Source organism: Urocitellus parryii, chromosome 15 (assembly GCF_045843805.1).
Source record: "Urocitellus parryii isolate mUroPar1 chromosome 15, mUroPar1.hap1, whole genome shotgun sequence".
NCBI lineage: Eukaryota > Metazoa > Chordata > Mammalia > Rodentia > Sciuridae > Urocitellus > Urocitellus parryii.
In genome coordinates, this window is record NC_135545.1 from 7,579,119 (window position 1) to 7,604,987 (window position 25,869).

Here is a 25,869-nt window from a genome sequence, read left to right on the forward strand (position 1 = left end):
GACCGTTGGCACCTTTGGCTTCTGGGCTGCCTACCTGGCTGGTGGAGACACTGTCTACCTTGCCAACTTCACCCTGCCAGACTCAGAGTTCCTGAAGGTCTTCAAGCCTGAGGCTGCCTTCCTGCCTGAGTGGGTGGGCATTAATGCAGACTTGTCTCCAGTGCAGACAGGGGCTGGGCCTTGGAAGCCAGGGAGACTTTTGGGACTGGTCTCATCAGGCTAGAGTCAGACAGACGTGTCTCCAGAGGCCTGGCAGCTTCTGGAGAAGTCAGGGGTGGTCCCAGAGCAGGTGGTGCCCATGGCCAGAGAGATTCTAGTTGGCCAGAGGTGGAAAGAAGCAGGGGAGGGGCTTCCTGGAGCTGCCTGAACACCTACAACCAGCAGAACATCTTTTCTGATGGCTGGCAGTGCCCAGTGAAGCTCGTGGTGGCTCCAGAAGCCACAGTGCCCACCTGATCATCATTTCCATAGTATTTCTGTGTGGCTGCCCCTGAGAACAGGGAACCCTTCCTTCTAGAGTCCACTCAGCTGGTCTTTTCTAGCAGAGGTGTTACTTCTGCCCTGGTGTTCAGAAGACTGAAGGACCTCCTGGTTGATCTAGAGCAGGCCCTCATTAGCTCTCCTTCAGGGTTCCTGGACTAATTCCCATTGGGGTTTGTTCTAAGGGAGGGCCAGAAGAACCCTGCAGGGACTAGGGGACAACACTTCAGAATTCTATTTAATTCTAGCAAAGAATATAATGAAGGGACTGTCATAGCTCAACAATCAGAAAGATCACGGTGTGGAGACTGCCTTGAGTGAGCAAGCTTCTGTTTGGAGTATGTACTGGGGATTGAGCTCAGATGAACCCTAGGGTTGGCTCATGCTAGGGGGGAACCAGCCTCTTCCTCTGCTCACAGGCTCTGGAAATGCTGGGGCAGTTATGAGTAGTTATGAGCCAAATCTGTGCACCACCTTGGACCTCAATGAAAGTCACAAAGGATTTTTTTTTTCCCCTGTAGCAGAGACAAAAACATGGGAGACAGAAGAGGAATAGCTATTGGAGAATGCAGCAGCAACTTTTGTGGCAGAACCTTGCAGCAATCCAGGGAGACTTCTAATCTTCCAAACACAAGATCTGCATCTACTGTCTCTGGGATTAAGATAAAGGAAGTATCCTCTTTCCTAGCTGCATTCTGAGTGTCTGAGGCCTGATTTCTGCAATCCATCACGTCTGCAGAAAGCCAAAGATTTTGTGCTTCTCGTGAACCATGATGTGTCCCTGAACTCACAGAAGCACTAAATCTGGCTTCAAGTAGGTCTGGGATGAAAGGATCTGAAGATACAGAGACCCCTGAATTCATGTTCAACCTAACCCAGGAGCACAGGGTCTGGCCAGAGGGTACGAGACTTTCAAATCAGATTTCAGGAGCTGCTTTTTGGATGGCAAAAAGAGTTCTTCAGATACAGCCATATCTAATCACATCCCCATCCAAAAAGTCCAGGCTCTAGTCTTCTCAGGGATTTTCTTTTTTCTTTTTAATATTTTGTTAGTTGTCAATGGACCTTTATTTATTTATTTATATGTGGTACTGAGGATCGAACCCAGTGCCTCACACATTCCAGACACGTTCCCTACCGCTGAGCCACAGCCTCAGCCCCCTTCTCAGGGATTTTCAAGGTACCATTACCAGTGTAGTTGCCACAAATGATAGAGTTGAAGGTATGAATTAAATGTCTATATTCCCCAACCCTTGTCTCTGCGGCTTCTTGGCAGTGTGTGTGTGTGTGTGTGTGTGTGTGTGTGTGTGTTTAAAACACTGGAGGAAAGATGGAAGCTCAGAGAGTTTCAATACTCAGGATATTCTGAGGCATGCTGCCTACTCATGATGTAGGACAGATGAGGCTAGACACCGGAGGAATTTTCGGGAAGGAGGTTTGTTTAGCCTGCAACTGTTCAGAGGGGCTAATGCCTAAAAATCTTTGTATCACGAGTCTGGAAATTCTTTTAGATTTGTCCTCAGTGGAGTGGTTACGTTACTCTTATATAGCAGTTACTCTTTGTCCCATATTCTTAGGCTTGACAGAGGTTTCACAAATTTTGTCTGCAAAACTGCCATTATTATAAGAGGAGGAAGCCTCAAACTATGTCGATCTCACTACATAACTCCTATGAATTCCTGTTGATGCTCTTTGTGAAAACCTTTCTGATAAGGGAAGCTTGATTACGGTGTGTATGTGTGTGGGGGCGTCCCCGGAGATGCTTACACGTTACAATTATAGTGCATGTGTGTGGGGGAGGGGTAACCTCCTCTGCGAGGAGCCACTCTGAATGACCCACACCTTCCATCCTGAAGCAAGAGGCTCTGACCAATCACTACATTTTGTGGTGACTTGGGCGTTGTCCCAGCCCAGGAAGTAGAAGGCATGTCTTACCTATACCTTTGTAATACTATCCCTTTGCCCTGTTTGGGATAGAATGTTCCATGGAAATGCCCTTTGTGTGTTCCCTTCTCTTGCTCTGCCTTTGGGTGTGGCCTTCTAGATGTCAGTCGACCTGCTGACAGCAGACATCAGGAAACTAGACTCAACCCCCTAAACTTGACCCCTTGCCTCATTTGAATGGCTTCTCCTGAATAAAAGGGTTCAGCACGCACCTGCTCTCTTTCTGTGGACCCTTAAGGTCAGAGGAGCCATCAAAGGACCCCAAAGAAAAAGGTATCTCTGTCTCTTGTGTGGTTATTTCCTGGAGCCCACTTCACCTGGAGTGACCCTGAGTATTTTAATCATGAGGAACGCCGACACTGCTCTATTTTCACTCAAAACAAGTATCTGTTCACTACTGAAATTGTGTGAGTTGTTCCTGTGTTTCTGGTGCTCTGAATCATGCAGAAATGTGACAGAGCCTTTGGGGAACCCAAGGGCAGGAGCTTCCATATTTTACTCTAGCACCCTCATTAGTGGGCCTCAGATCTTCCACGCCATTGAGATCTGGGTTTTCATTTCCCAGAGAAGATGGAATTAGAGTGAGCAAAGAGTATCATCATGACTTCAATTCCCATAAACCTGGGGGCGCCAGTCACAGAAGAGAAAAAGACCCCAGGGCTTTCGGGCAGTGCTAGTCCTAGGCTAGAAATGGCCGGTTCCCCACATCTGAGGCTGTCAGCGGCACCAAGCCGGAATCCGGGTCCCCAGGACCAAGGAAAGGAGGACACTGAAGGCCAGAAGCCTGATCCTGGGCTCTGAAAGCCACAGCCTGCGGATGCACTTCCCTAGGGTGGACACTGGAATAAAGGTCTAGGTAAAGGTCACGCCCCTGTGACGTCATGGAGAGGTAGGCGGGTCTCCTTTGTTGCGGCCCAATCAGAAGCAGAGTTGAGATTCTGGGCGGGGCCAAAGAGAGCCCTAGGAAGTACTTTTTTGGAGTTGCGATCTCCAAAGGGGACTTGCCAGGAATTCCTGGTGGAAACGGGACCTCCCGTGACACATACCAACTCCGAAAAGCTGCCGACTTCACGCAGCCAAACTGTCCCTCACAAAACCTGAGTTACAGTCGTGGGAAATATTAAGGCAGAAGGACGCGGCACCGGGTTCCTCACAGTCTGAATGGGATCCTGAGCGAATCCTGGGTTTGAGGGCACAAGTCAAGGATCAAGGTCGGAGAGGGGCTAGTGAGTTAGGGTGCCTCGCGTTTAGGGCGCTTTGGGGCTCCGTTTCCTGAGAAGGTGCACCCTGAAAATAAGAGGTCGTAGCCTTGGGCAAGGGTGGACAGGAGGGACAGGAGGGTGGCTGGGAGTCTTGCATACATTCGTGGGGTCCCCAGGGTAAGGGATCTGGAGTGGACTTTGGTCTTGAGGGAGTTTTGAGAACCTGCGGGAGAGTTCATTTGAGCTGGACAAGGACTTTTCAGCCTGAGGTGCAACAGGGTTTGGGGCTTTGTGTATGTGAGGGTTGATACAGTCAAGGTTTGGAGTTGATTATCACGTTAATTCGGGCGGGAGCAGGAGCTGTGGATCCCATGGATTGGGAGCTTGGAGAGTCTGCACGGGTTGGGGATCTTGGGTCCTGATGTGGGGAACAGTTGAGAGTGTTCTGATGTCTCAGGATGCAATGAAGACCCCCAATTTGGGGCTTTGTGGATTGGGGATTAATTTCACACTCTGAGTCATTTGATGAAGGACATGTCTTCTTGGTTTGGAGATTTCCTGAATATCCTCCTTTCCCATAGGGGAGACTGAGGATGTGAGGTCCTGGGGGGCATCTCTAAGACAGGCTTTGGTTTCTCTCCATTTAGCACCACCTGCTCCTGACCTGGGTGAGAGGACCCTCCTAGTGTTTCCTCTACTGAGTGCTCTGGCTCAATGGGGCTATGTTTTGCCCTCCCATTGGCTGCACTGGCCAGCTGCCTGCTTCCTGCGGACTGTTGTGTAATATGTGACCAGGCAGTCTTGACAGCACTAAAGTCCTTGAAAGAGAATTACCTACCTGAACACCTGGATATCAAGAGTCACAAAACAGTGATGGAAAGAGCAGAGCAGATCATAGTGGAATTCAAGGATCTTCCGATGAAGGATGGTTCCTTTTTGGGGGCCATAGGTGAGGGCAAGACAGAGTTGAAGTACTAGGGATTATATGGACAGGGTCCAGGATTGCAGGTGACAGGGGGTGGGGAGTGAAGGGGCTGAGTCCTGAACTTGGGAATGAAAAAGCTGGGATGCAGATTCCAGACCTCCTGACAGCTAGCAAATATTGTTTTTCTGCCCCTTATCTAGCAATTTTATGTAATAAAACAACAACTCTTTGAAAGTAAGGGTGCAGTTGGTTCCTTAACTAGTTCTAGGCTTGCTTGGCGGACTCATGGCTATCCTACTTTGTACAAAGGGAATGTAAGACAGCAAAGGTGGAACATGGGGTTCTATATCCACTCACAGATAACAGCACACTGGAAAAGGCATCTCGGAGTTTGCTGAAGGAGCTGAAACGCATCACAGACAGTAATGTAAAAGGTTAATGCACCGAAGAGCTGGGAGGGGGGGTCCTGAATCTATTACTATCAGAGATGCCTCTCTACTGGTGTGATGCAGGATTTCCTAGGTTCAAATTCTGGTTCTGTCACTTCCTACCCATGTGGCCCTGAGCAAGAAACTGAGCAGTTTCTTCAGCTCTACACTGGACAGCATCACAGTGCCCTCCTCCCTCAGCTCCTGGGAGGATTAGATGGATTGATACCTGTGCATTGCTTAGCCCAGTGACTGGCACTATGTGAAGTACTTGATTTCTGTGCCCCTTCCTGAGAAGGCAGAAAGGGGAAGGCCAGCCCTCCAGGTAGCTCGAGCCCCATAGTCCATGGTGCTCTGAGGAAGGAGGATCCCTTGAATCCAGAAGACCCTGTCCCACCCCAGCAACAACCCAGTAGTGAAATGCCTGCCTAGGTAGACTGTGTCTGATCCTGCACCTGCTGCCTGGGGCAAGGAGAGCACTCAGCACCACCCTGCTTCCTCCCAGGGGACCAATTTGTGAGGGAGCTATACCAGATGTTGGAGAAGGAAAAGGGCAAATTTGCCCAGTATGCTGCTCAGTTCCAGAAGAAAGGTGAGGGAAGATGGGAGTCCTGGCCTGACCTACTCCATTTCCCTTCTACCACTAGAGCCCCTCTCTCCAGCCCCCTGCATCTCCAGGCTTCCTCAGTCCCCTCCTCCTGTTGACCCCTGGTGGGGGTGGGGGGAGGGACTTCTCAGGCCCTTCCCCTGGGAACACAAGAACCCGGACCTCAGCTCTTCCCCAGCCCCTCCCACCCTTCTTCATGTAAAAGTCTGATTCTTTTCTCCCTATCTTTTCTTTCTGAGGCAGATTATTGTCCCAACAAATGTGGTGAGTGCAGACAGCAGAAGCTATTCTTCTACCCTCATCCATGGCCCATGATACCCACTACTCTCCCTCCCCCTTTTGGATGCACATTCGCAGCATCTGAGAGGTTCCTGGGTCTCCGGCCACCATTCTCTGACTTGGATTAGCAGGTGTATTCCGTTTGGACCCTTTACTAACCTTGGAGGGATGACCTCCTAGGGATCTGGCCCAATAGCCCCCCAGCCCTTCAGTCCTTTGCCTTGCCCTCTCTTTCAGACCTACCTTAGTGGGTGAATACAGCCTTGACCTTGCCCCTCCAGGCGTCATGATGCAGCGTCTATTATGGTGTCCAGATTGTAACTTGGGGGTTTATATTTGCTGGAAGTCCCTGGACTGTGGGCGTGAGTATGGGACCTGACTGGAGGGGTTGGTGGGAGAGGGATGGGGCCAGAGGAGAGACAGTCCAGAGAGCTCAGAATGCAGACTGCAGACAGGGAAGAGCCTGGTTCCAACCAAGATGAGACTGTTTGGGGAGGGCAGTGACCCCAGAGGAAGCATCTCACAGTCATGCCCCATCATTAGAGCGCCTGGTGAAGATCCATGAAAAGGAAAACCTGACCTTGAACTGTCTATTCGAATGGCATCCTCTTTCTGTAGGCCTCACAGACTACCAGTTTTACAGGGTGAGGCCCTTCCAACTCCTTTAACCCTTAAACCCCAAGTCCCTCAGGTGGGTATGAGCCCTTGGCCCCTGGATGCCCTGGCCTGCACCCAATCCTCATGGCCTATTAGGTGAGGTCACTGCTGACCCCCAAGCACCCCAATCCCTGCTCAATGATGCTCTGCACTCCTGTCTCCCTGCACTGAGGTCCCAAGTTCTCCTCAGCCCTCTATTCCCCCAATTCCTGACATTCCCCAGGACCCTGTGATGCCCTTGATCTTGCTTGTAGATTTCAGAGGATGGTTCTGAGAAGTTGCTGTATAAGGGAAAGAACCCCATGCTGACCATTCTTTCAGTGAATCCAGATAATTCTGGTTCCTACCGCTGTGAACTGGGTTCGGTGAGCTCTGGCCCAGCCACGATCATTCATTATCTCGTCACAGGTCAGTCTTGGGTGTTAGAGAAGTGGAGCATTCAGGGCCCAGGGTGTTGCGGGGCAGCTGCGGAGGCTTCCCTTCAGGTTGGGGTGAGGTTTCATGCCATGGAGGTGTGGCTTATTGCCTGGGTTATGGATTCTGTCAGCTGGGGCTAGGTTCCCTAGGGCATTTCTCTAGACAGTTTGGGTGTTGGGGAGGGCTTGCTTTTACTTCCTGCCAGGACAGCTCATTGCCCTCCTCTGTCAGTTTTGCCCCAAAATTCTACAGAGGAGTCATCAACAACAGACTTAGAGACTGGGGGTGAGACAGCCTCAGAATTCCAGTCTGAGACGGCCCCACTCCAAGCTGAGACGGCCCCACTGCAGGCTGAGATGGCCCCACTGCAGGCTGAGACGGCCCCACTGCAGGCTGAGACAGCCCCACTGCAGGCTGAGACGGCCCCACTGCAGGCTGAGACGGCCCCACTGCAGGCTGAGACGAGCTCATCAGTCCAGGGTGGGACGGGCACAACAGTCCAATCTACTATGGGCCCAACAGTCCAGGGTGAGACAGCCTCATTCCAAGGTGAGCCAGGCACAACAGTTCAGTCTATGACAGGCCCAACAGTCCAGGGCGAGATGGCCTCATCCCAAGGTGAGTCGGGCCCAACAGTCCAGGGTGAGACGGCCCCACTCCAAGGTGAGATGGGCACAACAGTCCAAAGTGAGGCATCCTCTCCGGTCCAGGGTGAGATTGTCCAGGGCGAGGTGGCCCCATCTGGCCTGGATGAGATGGCCCCACTGCCCGGTGAGACGGGCTCACCAGTCCAGGGTGAGATGACACCATTGCAGGGGGAAGCAGCCCCAGGAGAAGGTGAGGCGGCCCCAGGAGAAGGTGAGACGGCCCCAGGAGAAGGTGAGGCGGCCCCAGGAGAAGGTGAGGCGGCCCCAGGAGAAGGTGAGGCGGCCCCAGGAGAAGGTGAGGCGGCCCCAGGAGAAGGTGAGGCGGCCCCAGGTGAACATGTGACAGCACCACCTGGCCAGAATGTGACAGCCTCACTCCAGGATCTGATAGCCCCTGTCCCGGGTGAGACAGCCCAAGGTAAGACAGCCCTGCTTGAGGGTGAGACGGCCCCACTCCTGAGGGACATGGCCCCACTTGAGGAGACCTCAGTACCCCCAAATTCAGCAGGTTTGGAGTCATCATCCGAGACCTCCGAGCCATCACATGCCAAGAGTATGCTGCAGGGCCCTCTCTTTGGGCTACTGATCTGCTCCTCTATAGCCCTGATAGCAGCCCTGGGTGTCAGGTAAATTACCCACAGAGGACAAGTGGGCTTGGGTGAGGGACTAGGTTTCCTACTGCCCAGTACAGGAGCTGGTTAGGGAGCCCCTGCAAGTTTTCCTTTGCGGGTGGGGCTTCCATTGGGGGTAAGGCATACCCAGGAAGGTGAGGCTTTGACATTGCCAGAATAAGGACAGATTTGTGTGGGGGCTGAGACTGCCACCTACCTAACTCTGCTCCATTATTGGTATTCTGTAACCTCATTCAGGCGACTTTACTGAAGAACGGTGAAAGCTAAATCAAATGCTCAGCGTTGACAACCAATAGAGCTTCTAAGCACCCAAAGAAAAGGGCTTCAGACTTGGGGAAGAATTAAATACGTGTCTTATTGTCTAAGTATCTGACTCACTCCTCTGGACTGATGCATACTTTGGGTTCCCTGAGAGGCGAGAACTAGAGATTGGCTCCTGCCTCAGGGAGGAGGGTGTGGATCCTGGGACCCATGAGTTCTGGTGGAGGGGAACTACGGACTGTAATATAATTCCAGAATCAAGAAATAAGGCAGGGCCTACTCTCAGATCTCCTCCCCCAGGCCTGGTCTCCTCACAGGACGCCCCCTCCCAGCTCTTCCTGCCGGGTTTCCTTTTGCCTTTTCCTGTCCCCCACCCAGTGCCGGGAGCTGGGACATAGGCAAAGCCTTTTCAAAAGCAGAGGCATCGGGACCAAACAGCAGGCCGACAGACCCAGGCCCTCCGGGTGCTGCCGGACCTGCAAAAGGTGAGAGCCAGGGACCTAGGAGTTCCTCTGCGGCCATCTGTCCTCCTGGGCCTGGGATCCAGGGGCCCATTCCTCTCCTAGGTTCCCAACACCCCATGCCTACCATTCAGCCTGTTTGGGATTTGTGTCTTACCCACCTTCCCTTAGGGCCATGCTATCTGGTGAAAGGAAGGAGGGCGGAAGCCCCCGCTTTGGAAAGCTTCATCTCCCTGTGGGCCTGTGGATCAATTCCCCCCGGAAGCAGCTGGCCAAGCTGGGGCGGCGTTGGCCCAGCGCTGCCTCTGTCAAGTGAGTAGCCATGGAAGTGGGACACCTGCCCCTGCCCCATCTGCCTTCCTTCTGTCCCTGCTTTGGGCCCAGCTCCATGCATTGCTTCTTGAGAGGGACCCTGTGAGACCTGGCTTTGGTTTCAGTCCTGAATGGGCAAGGGAGCCTGGGGGATGAGAGCAGGAAGTTGGATACTGCCTTATCTGGGCCCATTGTGGGGAGAGGTGGGCTGAGGGCACTGAGTGGACCACACAGGCCCTGGGTTTGATTCACCTTCCTTCCTCATCTCCCTGATCACCTCTTGGAAATGGCTTCCAGGAGTCGCCTTTATTTATTTATTTGAACTCTCTCTTTCCTCTGACCTCTTCCCACCACCCATATCGGTCGTCCTTGGGTTTCTGTGTTTTCTGTCCTTCTCTGCTCCTTTCCTCTCTGGGTCTCTCTCTGCGTCTCTGTCTCTGTCTCTCTCTGTCTCTCTCTGTATTTGTATGCTTCCTTTCCCCCCCTCGGCTGCCATCTCCGTGTTTGCTTGCTTTTATGGGTGACTCTCCTGCGTCTCTGTTCACGGGTGGCTCCCAGGTCTTCGTCTTCCGACACGGGGAGCCGTAGCAGCGAGCCGCTGCCCCCGCCCCCGCCGCACGTGGAACTGCGGCGAGTGGGTGCGGTGAAAGCGGCGGGGGGAGCCTCGGGGAGCCGCGCCAAGCGCATCTCTCAGCTCTTCCGGGGTTCGGGGACCGGGACCACCGGATCTGGCGGCGCTGGAGGACCCGGGACTCCAGGGGGCGCGCAGCGCTGGGCCAGCGAGAAGAAGCTGCCAGAATTGGCAGCGGGCGTGGCCCCGGAACCTCCTTTGGCGTCCCGCGCCACTGCGCCCCCGGGGGTCCTAAAGATCTTTGGTGCGGGCTTGACGTCGGGTGCCAACTATAAGAGTGTGCTGGCCACGGCGCGCTCCACAGCGCGGGAGCTGGTGGCTGAAGCTCTGGAGCGCTATGGGCTGGCCAGCAGCCCCGGCAGCGGCCCTGGCGACAGCAGCGGCGTGGACGCCTTCGCGCTGTGCGACGCGCTGGGCCGACCAGCCACGGCCGGCATGAGCAGCGGCGAGTGGCAGGCGGAGCACCTGCGCGTGCTGGGCGACTCGGAGCGCCCACTGCTGGTGCAGGAGCTGTGGCGGGCGCGGCCCGGCTGGGCGCGGCGATTCGAGCTGCGCGGCCGCGAGGAGGCGCGCCGCCTGGAGCAGGAGGCCTTCGGGGCCGCGGACAGCGACGGTGAGCCAGCGCGCGGACCTGGGGGGCTGGACAGGGTTTGGGGCCGCTGGACAGGGTTTGGGGCCTCCGGGTCCCACAGAGCCTAAGAGGAGCAGCCAGTAAAGACCCGATTGGCGCGGGCTGTGGGCGTGGCTCTGGGGCAGCTCTGAGGGCGTGGGCGGGCCAAGCGAGGAGCGAGCTGTGAGGTGATTGGTGGAGGATCCGGTCGGGGCGGCCGGGGCGGGGACTTAGACTGGGAGAAGGCGGGGCTGCAGCATCTGAGCGCTGGGCGGGACCTGCTGTTTCCCAGCGCCTACAGAGTGGTGCTGGGATTCCCGTGGGGCGTGGCCCGGCGGGTGGCAGTGGTTGGAGGTGTCCCAGAGTGTCTCTGGATGGAGTCAGGGCCCTTAGGAGGCATTCCGGGCTGCCTTGCAGGAGGCTGAATGTGTAGGTGGCCAAAGCAGTGGTAGCTCCCCAGCGGGGTGTCGGTGGTTCTGGCAGCTCAGCAGCCTGTGGGAAGCGCCAGAGCCTCGCGAATTCCCAGGGGTTCGGCCAGTGTTAGGGGGAAATCCAAGTTGGAGAGAACTAGGAGAGGAGGAACAGGCCAGGACAATGTGCTGGAGGCTGTGCAGAGCTGTGGGTGGGCCTGCGGGGCCAGGGCGGAGTCTGAGGAACTGAGTAGGCCTGAGCCTGAGGTGTTGGGCCTGGTGAGGTGTGGTGGCACCTGCTTGTGGGTCTGTGTGGCAGGAGGCAGCTCTGGGAACTAGGCTGAGGCGGTTCTTGAGGGTCAGGGCCTATGTGGGCAGAGCCTAGGAGGGAGAGGGACCAGTGCCTCTAGGTGGGGTGAAGACTGGCAGCGGGCCTTGGATCCTTAGCCTTAGGCTCCCTTAACTGCCAAGTGTAGGCGCAGGGGAAAGAAAGGGGATAGAGGAAGAGGTGTTCAGAGAGGCCAAGGATGGTTATATGGATCCTGAAGCAGGAGGTGACCTCAAAGGTGAAATAGCACATGCCACAGGAAACCTGGCATGCGTGCTGCCATGTGCACCAAGGGACAAGGCACTCAGGGAGTGATAGATGATCTCAGGTCTCTCTCCCTGGTCTTTCTACTCTCAGGCACTGTACTCTCTCCCCGCAGGCACCGGCGCCCCCTCCTGGCGGCCACAGAAGAATCGCTCCCGTGCAGCTTCTGGTGGGGCCGCACTGGCCAGTCCTGGTCCTGGGTCTGGATCTGGGGTCCCCCCTGGATCTGGGGGCAAGGAACGCTCGGAGAACTTGTCCTTACGGCGCAGTGTGTCAGAGCTGAGCCTGCAGGGTCGGAGAAGGCGGCAGCAGGAACGCAGGCAGCAGGCACTTAGCATGGCCCCAGGGGCAGCTGATACCCAAATAGTACCTGCAGACCCCGGGGATTTTGATCAGTTGACTCAGTGCCTCATCCAGGCCCCCAGCAATCGCCCCTACTTTCTACTGCTCCAGGGCTATCAGGATGCCCAGGTGAGCATCGCCTCCCCAACCACCCAGAGCCCTATGTCCCCCCTGTCATTGGAGAGTGATAAACCTGTAGTTCTCAGAATTCCTCTGGTTGAGGTAGCCTCAGGTCCTCTGATAGGCAAAACCACAGCAGGTTGTAGAGAGTGAGTGTGGAGGAGGCAGAGGGGAGATGGCTGACAAGATTACACTGGAGGCACAAACAGGGCATGGTCCTGTCACTGAAAGTGGAGGGCAAGCTGTGTCTTTTCAAAGGAGAGTCCACTGCAGGAAGGAGACCCCGTGCAGACATCATTTCTTGAGGGAGGGTGACAGGAGAGTGCATGTCCTGGGGCAGGGACGTCCTTGACTGGTGTCTGGGGTCTTGATCTAGAAAAGCCTGTATTTCTTTGGTGGGGGGGTGGATGAACCCATTTGTAAAAGGTGATGGTTTTCACTGGGACGTTTGACCACTCTGGATGCAGGCAGGGGGTGCTGGCACTTGTGTGTATTTACACATTTGGGTGACAGTGTATCTGAGTGTATTTTCATCTGTTCATTGAACATATCAGTGGCACTAGTACACATTCATTCATGCACAGTCTTAGGTTTATTTTAGAAAGGTGACACACTGCTTCCATTTCTATAGAATGGAGACAAGAGCACCTTTTTAAGAAGGGTTCTTTGGAATGCATCTGTTTGGGGAGTGGATGAGGCAGGTGTTTGAAAACATGATTACCAGAAGAGCCACTGTATGGAAATCTCTAGGAGGTGTCCCCTGTAGGGAGGGGCATAGTAAGAACCTCTGTTGATGTTGTGGGTGTGTCTTTGGAGTCCTCCTACACGTGAGTGGGGGCAAATAGAGGAGTCCATTGTTGGAGCAGGTTTCCTTGTCAAGGGATGGGAATAATGGAGAGAAGGCACTGTAGAAAGGGGTCACCTAGGAAATGCGCCTTCATGAGTCCTAGCTAATGGAAGAACATTGGTTTCAGGGGGTCTTTTAAAAGATCTCATTCCTTTGGGAGGAAGGCTCCATCACTGGAGTGGAATAAAGAACAAGTGGGGCCAGGGGTGTGGAAATGGAGGAAGGTTGGAGTGGTCCATTCTTTGAGGACGGAGGTAGGGGGTAGTCCATTTTAGTCGGGGTGATGGATGTCCTTGGAAGCACTCATTCCTTGGGCTGGATGTTTTGGTAGAGTCCAGTTTAGGTGGGGAAGAATTCATTCAGAATTGTTGGGAAAATGAGAGTCCATTGGTGATTGATCACCTCTGAATCATCTGTTCTTTGAGGGAGTGACAAAGTTGGGGCTTTCTTCTGTAAGTATAGAGTTGTGGGGATGTGCATCATGGTAGCATCTCCCATAGAAAGCTCTTTCAAAAGGAAGTGGAGTGTTAGTCCTCTGGGTCCTGGTCGGTCTTGGAAGAAGTGTTCATTTATAGAGTAGGTGGGAAATGGGAGTATTGATGTTGGGATAGAGACTGTTTGGAAGTACCCATTGGGAAGGGAATTGGATTTGTTGTCTTTACTTTTTCTCTAGGACTTTGTGGTGTATGTCATGACAAGGGAGCAACACGTTTTTGGCAGAGGCGGGACCTCCTCATCCCGCTGCGGGTCCCCGGGCCCATACGTGGACACTTTCCTCAATGCCCCTGACATACTGCCACGCCACTGCACAGTTCGTGCGGGCCCTGAGCCCCCAGCCATGGTGCGCCCTTCCCGTGGAGCTCCGGTTATGCACAACGGGTGTCTTCTGCTGAGAGAGGCCGAGCTGCACCCAGGTGACCTGCTAGGGCTGGGCGAGCACTTCCTGTTCATGTACAAGGACCCCCGCACCGGGGGTTCTGGGCCGGCCAGACCCCCCTGGCTTCCTGCGCGTCCCGGGGCCACACCCCCAGGCCCCGGCTGGGCCTTCTCCTGCCGTTTGTGCGGCCGTGGTCTGCAAGAGCGTGGGGAGGCGCTGGCCGCTTACCTGGACGGCCGGGAGCCGGTCCTGCGTTTCCGACCTCGCGAGGAGGAAGCACTGCTGGGCGAGATCGTGCGGACCGCGGCCTCTGGAGCGGGAGACCTGCCACCGCTGGGGCCTGCCACGCTGCTGGCGCTCTGCGTGCAGCACTCGGCCCGAGAGCTGGAGCTGGGCCACCTACCGCGCCTGCTGGGCCGCCTCGCCAGGCTCATCAAGGAGGCCGTCTGGGTGAGCACCCCCAACCGCCATCCAGCCCCACCTGCAGCCCCAGTCTACTCAGTTAGGGACAAGGGTGAGAAGAAAGTATGTTTCCCATGATGCCTCAGGAAGGGCTTGGGCGATTTAGTAAGTGGTCCCACTCTCTAAAGTTTTGGATTCATAGAAGAGGAGATAGTGCCTACCTGTGGAGCTGTGGGATCCTGGAATAAGTCATTCTGGGAAATAGGGCGGGGCCGAGAATTCGAAGAGACCCTTGTAAGAAGTTCGGTGGGCAGCCCACTGGGCTGGGACCTTGCAGCAGTTGCAAGAGAGACCATTATTGGAGGATAGGTTGGTTGGACCTACATATGGGAGCCCCAGAAAGAAGGGTAGAAGTAAGAGTAGAAGAAAGGTTCCATCCTATTGAACTGGAGGCTTGTTAGAGGGAGGGTGTATGGAGTTCTTTGGGGTTTTGAAGAAACAGAATTTGAGCAGAAGAGGCCCCAAGGGCAACAGACCACTCATTCATCACCACCGTCACCTCTTGTTACTTTTTAAAAAAACATGTATTTTTTTAATTGTTGGTAGAACTTTATTTTTATTTATATATATATATATGTGGGGCTGAGAATCAAACCCAGGGCCTCACACATGCCAGGCAAGTGCTCTGCCACTGAGCCACAATCCCAGCCCCTGCCTCTTGTTACCTTTTAAAAAGAGGGACTAGTGAGGAGGATCACGAGTTAGAGGACAACCTGGGCAACTTAGTGAGACCCTGTCTCAAAAAATAAGTAACAAGGGCTGGAGAGGTAACTCCGTGGCAGAATGCTTACCTGTGAGGCTTAGGGATTAGAGTACATCTGCAAAGTGGGGAGTCTCTGTCCTAAATAGGCTTCTAGAAAAACCAGGACATTAACTCAAGATATACCCTCTCTCCTGACCCTCTCCCCTAATTCTGATCTCACTGTTCTGCAGGAAAAAATTAAGGAAATTGGAGACCGTCAGCCAGAGAAGTAAGAGAAATTCCAAGCACAAAGATCCAGAGGGATGCAAGAGTTGGGATTTGCATCTAGTTGTGCATTTATTCCATACATGTCTTAGTGCAAGTTTCTGTTCCTCCTTGGGACTCAACATTTCTGGCTGTGAAATGGGGCATGGGCTTGGTCCTCAACTTAGACCCAAATCTTGAGGTTTGGACTATTATGGGGGTTGAGCAGGGATCACAGGTTCCTTGCCCTTTCCTCAGCCACCCTGAGGGGATCCCCGAAGTGCCCCTGACTCCAGAGGCTGTATCTGTGGAGCTGCGGCCACTCATGCTGTGGATGGCCAACACCACTGAGCTGCTGAGCTTTGTGCAGGAGAAGGTGCTGGAAATGGAGAAGGAGGCGGACCAGGAGGGTGAGCTCTTACCCAAGCTTAGGCTTTTCCAAGCCCTTCTTCCTGAATCTGGGGCCCTGGGCTCCTGGCTGCCAGCCTGTGGTTCTCCCTCTCACCCTTAGGTCTATCCTCAGACCCACAGCTCTGCAATGACTTGGAATTATGTGACGAGGCCATGGCCCTCCTGGATGAGGTCATCATGTGTACCTTCCAGCAGTCTGTTTACTACCTCACCAAGGTTGGCTTTGCCCCTACTTCCAATTTGACAACATCATTTTCTGATAAAACTTCATTGTGTTGCTCTGATGTCATTTCCTGGTTGGCTTAAAATTTCCTTCTCCTATGACATCACTTCCCATCTCATTCCAGTTCTTTGTTGCTGTGACATCACTTCCTGCCTTTCTGGCTTCTCTTCCTGTCTGCAATTATTGCCTCTTGACAGTCTGGCTTCATTACCTGGTTGTATAACCATTACATTTTCTCAAGCTCCCCCCTCCTTTTTTTTTTTTTTTGGTCTACTGATAAATTATAGACAGATAGATAGATAGACAGGCAGGGAGAGAGAAAGATAGTTCAAGTAGTGTTAGGTCCTGTCATTTAAACCAAAGATCTTTAATCAGATCTTATTTCCTGTGTTTGTTGATCTCACTTGCTGTAGCTCTGAACTCACTTCCACTTCTAATCTGGAGACCTTTTTCTCTCTCAGTGCTCTTCCTGCAGGGTCTGCCTCCCCCTAGCTCTGCTTCCCCCATCTCCTGCCATATCTTTGACCTTAATATTGCTTCTTGGACCTCTCAGGGATTTGGTTTACGCTGGGTCTGATTCCCTGTCTGTAAAAGGAGAAGGGAGTCTTTTGGGATAGGATAGGTAGCAGTTCCTTGAACAGCCGTAACTATGAAGCCCTTTCCTCTGAGGCTTCACTTCTTGCACATTCTTGCAGAGGGTGTTTTATTTCTGTATCTGACCTCATTTCCGGTCCTTGGCCTGGTCTCACTTTCTGCCAGCTAATTGCCACCTGACTCCTACTTCCTAACTCTCCATTCTTTTTCTTTCCTTCAGGAATTCTGGATAAAAGAAGGGGGCTCCTTTGTCCACTATTCTTTGTCCTTCTTGAGCTATCTACTGAGAACTACAAGTCCCAAAATGCATGAGAAGTGGTGTTAGAATAACCAAGAAACTTCTAGAAAGTCTTTCTTAAGACTTGACTTGTTCCAGGTTTAATAAATGTTAGAAGCCCATCTGTGAAGTAGGGATTTGCTCATGGAGTCCCTTCAGGTGTTGAATGCAGAGTGGGCTACAACTCCTAGAAGCCTTTAGAGCTGCCCATTATCTTCATGCTCTACCAACCTGAAGCTTCCAGGGAATGTGATCCAATCACTTCTTTTTGCCTGTTTCCTCAGACTCTTTATTCAACACTGCCTGCTCTCCTGGATAGCAACCCCTTCACAGCTAGTGCCGATCTGCCTGGGCCTGGTGCAGAGCTGGGGGCCATGCCTCCAGGGTTGAGACCTACACTGGGCGTGTTCCAGGCAGCCTTGGAATTGACCAGCCAGTGTGAGCTGCATCCAGATCTTGTGTCTCAGACTTTCGGCTACTTGTTTTTCTTCTCCAATGCATCCCTTCTCAACTCACTGATGGAACGAGGTGAGAGTTGGGTTGGGAGCCAGGAATGGGGAGGCTCTTTATTCCAGACCCATATCAAGCTAGACACACAGCACAGGCCACATGTCTGGATATTCTGGAGAACAGAGACACAGACCAAGCTCAAGGACAGGAATGGTCTGGGAAGCAGGCCACAGTCCACCCACATTTACTCCCATAACCTTCCCTCCTAGGTCAAGGCCGACCTTTCTATCAGTGGTCCCGAGCTGTCCAAATCCGAACCAACCTAGATCTTGTCTTGGACTGGCTTCAGGGGGCTGGGCTAGGTGACATTGCCACTGAGTTCTTCCGGAAACTCTCCATTGCTGTGAACCTGCTCTGTGTGCCCCGCACCTCCCTGCTTAAGGTAAACCTTGAACCCCTAACCTCTAACTCTTCAACCCCTCTCAGCCACCCTGTATATTCAGCTCACCCTCAGAGCTCCTGGAGACCCCTTTTCATTCCAAGACTCTGCTTAGATAGCTGGCAGCCAGCACCAACAATAACCACATTTGACTGTGTCTGAATCCCAGTGGAACTTTTTAAAAATAGTTTGCAGGGTCCCTCCTCAGCCATGCTGAGTCAGGAAGTTTGGTATGAGACCAGGGAATGTGCTGGTTAAAATATCCACTGAACAAAACCTTAATTCCAGTCACTGTGTTTCACAATTCTAGTTTAATACTGACAGCTCTGCATGAAAATGGGTTATTATTAGACAGTTCTTCAGATGAGGAAACTGAGAATCATGTAGAACAGGTCACTTGATTTCATTTTTTATCAAACACCGACAGTGCATTTAATAAGCCCCAGGCAGTGTTCCAAGTCACTTTCCAGTTGTCACATTGCATCTTCATAACAACCCTACATGGTTGTTTGACAGATAAGGAAACTGAGGCATAGTGATTTGTCAGAAGATCAGTAAGTAATCAAGCTGAGATCTTTGAACCCAGGCAATCTGGATAGAGTCTCTGATTTTAATCACACTAATGATTCTAATGCCAGCTAGGTCAAGTGCAAAATTTGCCAAACAGATACAATAATAGCCACAATGGAAAAATTAACCCCTCTGTACACATTGCCAGCTTTAATGATACAAGTGAATAGCAGTCTTGTTCCCCACCTTCTTCCTGTATCTTTATTTATTCTGAAACAAATCATATTTTTTAAAGTTTCTGAGAGCAACACCCTTCCCTACCATCCCCTCAGTGACAAGCGGTCTTCACAGTGCCCAGGACAAATGGCGTAGACTCCACTATGCACATACACTCCACTTATGGAGGCCCTTCCACGTGCCATTTCTCAGCTCCCCCATAATGACCATAGACTTCTCACCTGGTCCTCCCACCAGGCTTCATGGAGCAGCCTACGAACTGACCACTCCACCCTGACACCTGCTCAGCTCCACCATCTGCTTAGCCACTACCAGCTGGGTCCTGGCCGCGGGCCACCACCGGCCTGGGACCCTCCCCCAGCAGAGCAGGATGCTGTGGACACAGGTGAGAAAAATGGGGGTACAAACACTGGGGCTTTCAGCTTTGGGGCGTGGGGGTCCCTAGCCCCAGCGCTCTTCTGACCCAGGAGGCTGGTCCCAGCCCCCTTCTCACCAGCACTGGAGTTCAAGGTCCCAGCCCGTCTTTTCTCCCTCTGCAACCCCTCAGCCACCTCTCCTCGGAGTCTGTGCCCCTTAACCTTCAGGAGTCCCTAGGACTAAATTCCCAGCCTTCCTCGGGGATGTAGGAACCTGGCCACCCCCCTGCTGGTTGCCCACGCCACCATGGCCTTTGTGGTCTCAACTACAACCCCCACTGTGCTCCGGATCCCAGAGTCGCCTTTAAGCGGACCCTGCTCCTGCAGTTGCTGAGAGTTTTTCTTCGGGCGTAGTTCAGTCTCGGCTCTTCCTGGCACAGTCGCCTCACGCCCATTTTCAGACTCTAACCTATCTTCTTTGGCCTCAAAGGCGACATCTTCGAAAGCTTCTCCTCTCACCCGCCCCTCATCCTGCCCCTGGGCAGCTCACGCCTGCGCCTCACGGGCCCAGTGACAGACGACGCCCTGCACCGTGAACTGCGCAGGCTCCGTCGCCTCCTGTGGGATCTTGAGCAGCAGGAGTTGCCAGCAAATCACCGCCACGGACCTCCCGTAGCCTCGCCTCCCTGAAGACCAATAGCAAAGGAGCGCGCGAACCTTGAAAATTCTTGGGCTTCTACTCACGGGAGACCGACTGAAGGAAGAGCTTTCTGGGAGTTGTAGTTCCCGTCCCCGCGCGGAAAGCTGGGAGTTTGAATTTGGGGGTAGTAACAGGATGAGACTGGGGGGGGGGGAGCGGGGGCGGGAAATGGGTTTGGGATGTTAGTGCCAAGGAGCAATAAATGTATCTGTGACTTTAGCAATGCCTCTTTTTATTAAGATTCGGGGCCTTAGAGATGGTGATTTTTAAGGCCTCGGGGCCCTCGCCTGGAGCGTTGGGCTCCTGCCTAGTCGGAGGAGGTATTTATAGCCGCGGCCTCAGCGTGCCCTCTTGCATGTAATCCAACCCAGGAGCACTGGGGCCTCCCACACACCTCAGAACAGGGTCCGAAGTGTGCTCTGCAGGATATCAGGCCCTTGATCCTGCCACTGGGAACCAGCCGTCTCTCCCTCTCACCCCCAAAGTCCAAAGTTGCTTTCTCGTTCTTACCTAGGAATCTGGGTCCCCTTACCCCACTCTGAACCCGTCTGACTTTTAAGCACACCACCGAACCACACCTCTATCTCGGTTCCTAGCACTTCCTCCCGCAAACCCCCAACCCATTCCTTAGACCAGGGGTCCGGCCCTCGGGCTTGAACTTTCCCCTTCCCTAAACCTGACTCCCGCTGCTGTGTCAGGGGAAAAACAAAGCGACAGGTGGCACCTGCCGGCAGAGACGGGACACGACCACCTGCCACTGCTGCTCATTCGGCGCCCCTCTCCCGGCACCTGCTCCCGTCTGTCTGCCTGCGGCTGTCCCGCCCGACCTCACAGCCTCAGGACGACGAGGAGGAGCGAGCCCAGGAACCCCGCCCCAGACGCTGTCAGCGCCTGTCCCCGCCCTTTCTCAGAGTCCCAGGCGTAGCTCGCGTCTCCTCCGCCCACTCCTTGGGCTTCCAGCACGCACCAGAAAGGGGGTTCCAAGGCGGTCCCAGGCTGGTGGGGTGGAGCCTGCAGTCTCCAACCCAGACCGCCAGACTCCACCCGCCTTAGGGCACAGCTGCTCCGAGCCCACCTGGTGAGAAGCCCCTGGGGTGGAGGGAAGGACTCTCCTTAACTCTTCTGTCACTTTTCTGGTCCCCATCCCTTCCTTACAGACCCTGGTGGCTGACATCCTGACCCATTCCCTTCTCAGGTGCAAGTTGCAGGCACTCTTCAATTTCCCAGAAACCTTTCAGGACCCCTTTCCCCTGGATATTGAATTCTAGTCCCCTCAAGAGCATTGTGTGCCAGCCCTTAACCTCCTTCCCCTTCAAGGTTCAGGGGTCCAGGCCACTATCCCTTCTTCTCCTTCAAAGACCCAGGGGTCGAGTTTCCCAGTGCCCTCCTCCCTGGGACCCAGGTCCTCCCTCTACCAAGAGCTGGGAGTCAGGGCTCCCAGCCCCTCCTCCCTCACACCCAGGAGTTAGGGCCCCAGCCCCTCCTCCCTCAGACTCAGGAGTCCAGGCCCCAGCCCTCCTCCCTCTGACCTATGTGTCTGGGGCCCCAGCCCTTTTGCACATCCAGAAGTTAGGGCTACAGGCTGCTTCTATCCCTAACTACCTCAGAGCTTTTCTTAAGTCCACCCACAGGGTCAGCTTCCTGACCTCCACTTTGACCCTGCTCTCTCTCCAGTCCAGGTCCCCATCCCAGCCTTGGAAATGACCCTGGCAGCTTCCTCCCAGCGCTCCCAAATCATCCGCTCCAAGTTCCGATCTGGTGAGAGGCTTTTCCCTATGGGTTTGGGAAGGGGTCCTGGGCTCCTGGAAATGGGTCTACTCTGGGGTGGGAGAAGGTTGGAGGACCTGTGAGGCATGTATTTTCTGTGCAAAAGGTCAGTCAGCATAAAGGTGTCCATCAAAGGGGTCGAATTGAGGTAGGCCACTAAGTGTGCAAATGGCTAGGTCAGCAAAGAGGAGTGGGCAGCTAGAGGTGGGTGTGCAGATCAGGCACTGCAAAGAACAAGGCTTCAACTGAAATGTATGCACAGCAGACATGCGCACACAGTGGGGACTTTGGAGGACAGGGTGGGAGTTTGGTGAGGGGACAATGAGCTATCGAGCCTTGAAAGTGTCAAAAGCTGTGTTTTAGATTCCAGGGTAGGTGCAAGATATGCAATGCACAGAACTGGGGGTCAATTCCTGAGCAGGCAAAGGGCACCCAAGTGCAAGTGAGTGTGGTTACATGGCTGGGTGTACAAAGACACTAATAACGGGAGAGCAAAAATGTGCAAAAAGGCACACATGTGCAAAGAGCAGAATTGTGCAATGGGACAGCCTTGCTCCAAAATTAGTGGCCATGTCCTTAGGGTGCAAAAAAGAATGTCAATGTGGCTGGGTGGGTGCCAAGGCAGAGTGAGCCAAGGATGAAGTGTGTAGGTTACAAATACACGGAAATAGCATATGTAGATCTAGAGCCCAGAGATGCGTTTCAAGGGTGGGTGTGCAGACTACGGGATGACTGTGGGAAGGGCAAAAGGGGAGCCCAGAAAGAAGTTGGCGCTGCAGAATGGGGTTCATGGATAAAAGGAGGTGAGGTGCAAACGGGCTGGGCTGCCAAGATGGCGATTTTCCTGGGGGTGGCGTGGGCACTGACTCGTGAGGGGCAGGTGGAGCTGGGGTGGGGCTGCCTACTGCCTGCAGGCTGGCTGGCTCCTAGCCCTAGAGCAGCTTTGGCCCGAGGCACTGCGCTGGCAGGGAGCAGGCGGGAGGCCCGGGAAAGGGAGCGGGCTGCCTGCCCACCCGCCTGCAGGGGTGTGTAAGGGGGCTGGGCACTCCTGTCCTGCCAACAACTGCAACTCCCACCCGCCTGCCAAGCCAGGCTCCAGGACACTCCCTTCCCGCCTTCCTCCTCCCACCTCCCTCCTCCTTCCACAGTCCTCCAGCTTCGGATCCACAGACGGAATCAGGACCCGAGTAAGTGTGGGCCCTGAGTGGGAGGGGATGGTGGCCCCGTTTCCCTGGGACATCCTGGAGTACAGCTATGCAAGGTCCCTCACTGGTTCCTGTAGCTTGGTTCCTATACCCCACCCAGGATACACTGAAATTCCATCCTGTCCTTTCCCAAGGATCCAGGAATCCAGGTCCTTGGTCATCCCACCCCTGGGAGCTCTGCTTCCTGCTCTCCAGTTTTCCCACCCCAACAGATGCATGATTCCAGATGCTCTTTGGAGGAGACAGGCTTCCCAGACTCCACTCCACATTCCGTACACATAAGAATGTCAGACTGTGGCTCTCAGCTTCTCCATCTCCCCAAGAACCAGGAGTGCAGGCCCTCATCCCTGTCTCAGCAAAACCCCAGACATCTGTGATCCTCAGCTAACACACCCCTTGGTGACAGAGCTTGCTGCCTTCTTGAGAATGTGAAAATCTGGGCCCCTAGATCCAGGAGTCCAGGCATCCAGCTGCCAGGGCTTGTCCTCCCACACCCCAGGGAGGCTGGGTCCTCCTTTCCCACAGCTTTGCTCCTCCTTGCTGGCTAAATGCCTCCAGGCCACTCAGGTCTTTCACTATCTCTCCAGCCTCAGATTCAGATCCGTGGATCTCAGCCTCAGGCCCAGCTCTGGCCCCAGCTTTGCCCTTGGTCCCTGCCTCTTTCCTCTTCAGCCCTGGCGTCTTGCTCCCTGAGACGGAATATTGTCCTTGGAGGTCCCCAAAGAAGGTGAGTCTTGACTAGAGTGAGAGGAAGTCCCTCTGAGTCTAGCCTTGGTCCTCCTTGCCACTGCCCCATCCTCTTTGGTGACTGCCAACCCCACTGTGCAGTGGGCTCTGGGGCAGAAAGGCAGGAACTGAGCTGAAGCATGGGACATCACACTTGCTGTTTTAGGAGTCTTCCAAGACCTCCCAACGCTGGAGCGAGTCCAAGCCCAGGGGAAACTTAACATACCACCAGTACATGCCCCCGGAGCCGAGACAAGGGTCCAGGGCAGACCCCCAAGTTGAGAGGTCAGCCCTGGGTCCCCAGGGGCCACCTCTGTGGGAAGGGACAAACTCACAGCAGCTACATCCTAGGTATGACCCTCATTTCTCTTCTCTGGGGACCCAGAAATTCAGATCCCATCATCCTGCCTCAAATCCGCTGCTCATGACAGGGTCCAGTCCGGAGCCCCTCCTCCCCCAGGACCCAACTCTCCAGCTTCCAGTCCTTCTCCTTTCAGACTCACACCCCCAGTTCCTCCTCTCCCACGTACAGAAATCTAGCCCCATGTACTTGCTTCCTCAGAGACCCAGAATTCTGGGCTGTCACTTTCCTACATTTTCTAGAGCCCCTGTTTATGAGGACCTTAATATGCCTTTTCTCTCTCTGTCCCTTCTAAACTGTTCCTCCCTCACGACCATCGCCAGAATGAAGCCCACTCCCCTCACTCCCTTCCAACCAGGAGTCCCCAGCCCTTCTCCCCCTCCACACAAGTTGGAACTTCAGACTCTTAAACTGGAGGAGCTGACGGTGAGTTTGGGGGACAACTTTCCAGGTGTGTGTCCTTTCTTTCGGTGGGATTAACCGCAGCCTCTGCCCCAAGGAAATCCAGGAGTCTGGGTCCCCAGTTTCATCTTTTGGAGGGTTCCAGGTCTTTCCTATCTCGTTTCCCAAATGTCCTCCCCACTCCCGGCCTGCAGCCCGAACACGCCCAGCACCGACTCTCCCCGCCCCCTCCCCAGGTCTCAGAGCTCCGGCAGCAGCTGCGCCTGCGGGGCCTCCCGGTGTCCGGGACCAAGTCGATGCTCCTGGAGCGCATGCGCGGCGGCGCCCCGCCCCGCGAGCGGCAGAAGCCGCGGCGGGAGGACGGTGCGGCGGGTGCTCCCTGGCCACGCCTCAGGCCCAAGGCCCTGGGAACCTCCCGGCGGCAGGGCACGGTGAGGGCGGCACTATGAGAGTGTGGGCCAGTGACGAGAAGACAAAACAGATGGGGCGGAGGGTCGAAAACTCAGGAACCAATGAAGTTGTGGGGAGAGACTTGGCCCAGCCGAGAAAGCCCGGCGCAAGGGGGCGTGGCTAAGAGCAACTGGGGGGGGTAGAATCTTCAGGGAGGAGGAGCCAATGAAAGGACAGGGGGCGAGGCCAAAGGCGTGGTCCAGGAGTGAAGGGCCGGACCTGAGGGTGGAGCCACGGATTGCGAGTGGGTGGGGTTGCGCGTGGTGGGCGTGGCTTAGGGAACTACCTCTTCGTGGTTGTAGACCAAGTCGAATCCGGCGTCTCACAAGCCACCTCCTCCACGAGCGGCCGAGAGCCTAGTGACTGCTCCGGCTCCGCCTCCGCCGCCTCCTCCTCCTCCTCCTCCTCCGCCTCCGCCTCCGGCTACAGCCCTAACACCTTCCTCAGCGCCCCTGACGCTGGAGGAGGAGCTGCAGGAAGCCATCCGGAGGGCGCAGGTGAGAGGGTGCCCGGTCAAGTGGGCCAGGGATAGTGGGTCTCCGCTCAGGTTCTGAGTGGGATGCCAGATTCACGCCGCGTCTGTTCGTCCACAGCTGCTTCCAAATCGGGGCATTGATGACATCCTGGAGGACCAGATCGAGCCTGATGGTAAGAGCCTAACTCCTAAGTTTGGGGGAGAAGGGGCCTGAGGTTCTACACTCCTGGGTCCGAGGAAAGAATGGGCTGAGGAACAGAACCGGATCCATGACTTCCTAAGCTCACACTCCATTCCTTCCCCCGCAGACCCGCTGCCCCCCATTCCTCTGGATTTTCCTGGCTCCTTCGACGTGCTGTCCCCCTCCCCGGACTCTGAAGGCCTCTCGTCTGTCTTCTCCTCTTCACTCCCAACCCCCACGAACTCCCCATCCACCTCTCCCAGAGGCCCCACGGATTCCTTGGACTGGTTAGAGGCCCTGAGTGGGGGTCCTCCACTGGGCTCTGGCCCTCCAGCCCCCAGCATCTTCTCTGCTGACTTATCTGACTCCAGTGGCACCCGGCTCTGGGACCTGCTGGAGGACCCGTGGTGATGGGTTCTGGAGTTTTTCAGGGACCCAGAACTGGTGGGGGTGAAGATGGCAGAGAGACTCCGGGAGGGGAAATGGAACAACTAGTAGAGCCCCTCCCACCACAGACACCCAATCCCAATCTGGCCCCTAACTGCTGCTGACATGCCGAATGCCTGGACTTTGCCTTCCTATGGGCCTTACCCCCTCGATGGTTGTGTGGTTGGGGATGGAGGTTCATTTGCTGCTGCCCAAGGCAAACAAGCTGCTTTCTGCTTCCTTTTGAGACCTCATGGATGTTCTTAATGCCCATTTCCTCACATATACATACAGATGGATGCCTGTTGTGTGGCGAAGCTGAAGGGGGATATGCTGTTGGATGCAGGAAAGGGGCAGGGAAGAGTAGGGAGGGACAAGAGGGTAGCCAGACCCCTGGGTTCCAGTTGGATCAGAAGTGTTGTGTCTGAAGTCAGCTTCTGTTGGAGGCACAGAGACAAGATGTCCACACCAGTGATTTAAGAAATGCTTTCCAGGAGAGATACTGAGGGACTGGAGAAAGACAGACTAGAGGAAGAAAAGGAGCCAGAGTGTGCCCTCAGGTGAAGTCTCAGCTTCAGCCTCTTCCCCTG

General features: G+C 54.5%; 3 protein-coding genes across 6 annotated transcripts; all 3 read left to right on the forward strand.

Annotated features, from left to right (window-relative positions):
• The first annotated feature begins 4,303 nt into the window (after window positions 1-4,303).
• LOC113194989 (izumo sperm-egg fusion protein 1-like) lies at window positions 4,304-7,770 on the forward strand. The gene is made up of 7 exons (XM_026406342.2): window positions 4,304-4,575; window positions 4,911-4,985; window positions 5,485-5,571; window positions 5,830-5,850; window positions 6,147-6,227; window positions 6,777-6,930; window positions 7,171-7,770. Exons 1-6 carry the CDS (start codon window positions 4,341-4,343, stop codon window positions 6,794-6,796), a joined length of 519 nt encoding a protein of 172 aa, XP_026262127.2. The 5' UTR covers window positions 4,304-4,340; the 3' UTR covers window positions 6,797-6,930; window positions 7,171-7,770.
• A 1,038-nt stretch (window positions 7,771-8,808) lies between these two features.
• Rasip1 (Ras interacting protein 1) lies at window positions 8,809-19,421 on the forward strand. 2 transcript variants are annotated; one of them, XM_077793211.1, is made up of 12 exons: window positions 8,809-8,964; window positions 9,112-9,252; window positions 9,811-10,496; window positions 11,611-11,966; window positions 13,478-14,131; window positions 15,077-15,114; window positions 15,348-15,499; window positions 15,601-15,716; window positions 16,879-17,122; window positions 17,314-17,486; window positions 18,468-18,615; window positions 19,077-19,421. In XM_077793211.1, exons 2-12 carry the CDS (start codon window positions 9,116-9,118, stop codon window positions 19,274-19,276), a joined length of 2,904 nt encoding a protein of 967 aa, XP_077649337.1. In that variant the 5' UTR covers window positions 8,809-8,964; window positions 9,112-9,115; the 3' UTR covers window positions 19,277-19,421. The 2 variants fall into 2 exon arrangements, with proteins under 2 accessions (XP_077649337.1, XP_077649338.1); XM_077793212.1 differs by having other exon boundaries at window positions 8,810-8,964; window positions 15,613-15,716.
• A 791-nt stretch (window positions 19,422-20,212) lies between these two features.
• On the forward strand, window positions 20,213-25,519 carry Mamstr (MEF2 activating motif and SAP domain containing transcriptional regulator). 3 transcript variants are annotated; one of them, XM_026406302.2, is made up of 10 exons: window positions 20,213-20,364; window positions 20,961-21,044; window positions 22,202-22,240; window positions 22,846-22,985; window positions 23,151-23,335; window positions 23,669-23,771; window positions 23,984-24,178; window positions 24,500-24,694; window positions 24,791-24,845; window positions 24,981-25,519. In XM_026406302.2, the coding sequence occupies exons 2-10, from the start codon at window positions 20,987-20,989 to the stop codon at window positions 25,262-25,264; spliced, it is 1,254 nt and encodes a 417-aa protein (XP_026262087.2). In that variant the 5' UTR covers window positions 20,213-20,364; window positions 20,961-20,986; the 3' UTR covers window positions 25,265-25,519. The 3 variants fall into 3 exon arrangements, with proteins under 3 accessions (XP_026262087.2, XP_026262089.2, XP_026262090.2); XM_026406304.2 differs by having other exon boundaries at window positions 20,966-21,044; XM_026406305.2 differs by lacking the exon at window positions 23,984-24,178.
• The last annotated feature ends 350 nt before the right edge of the window (window positions 25,520-25,869 follow it).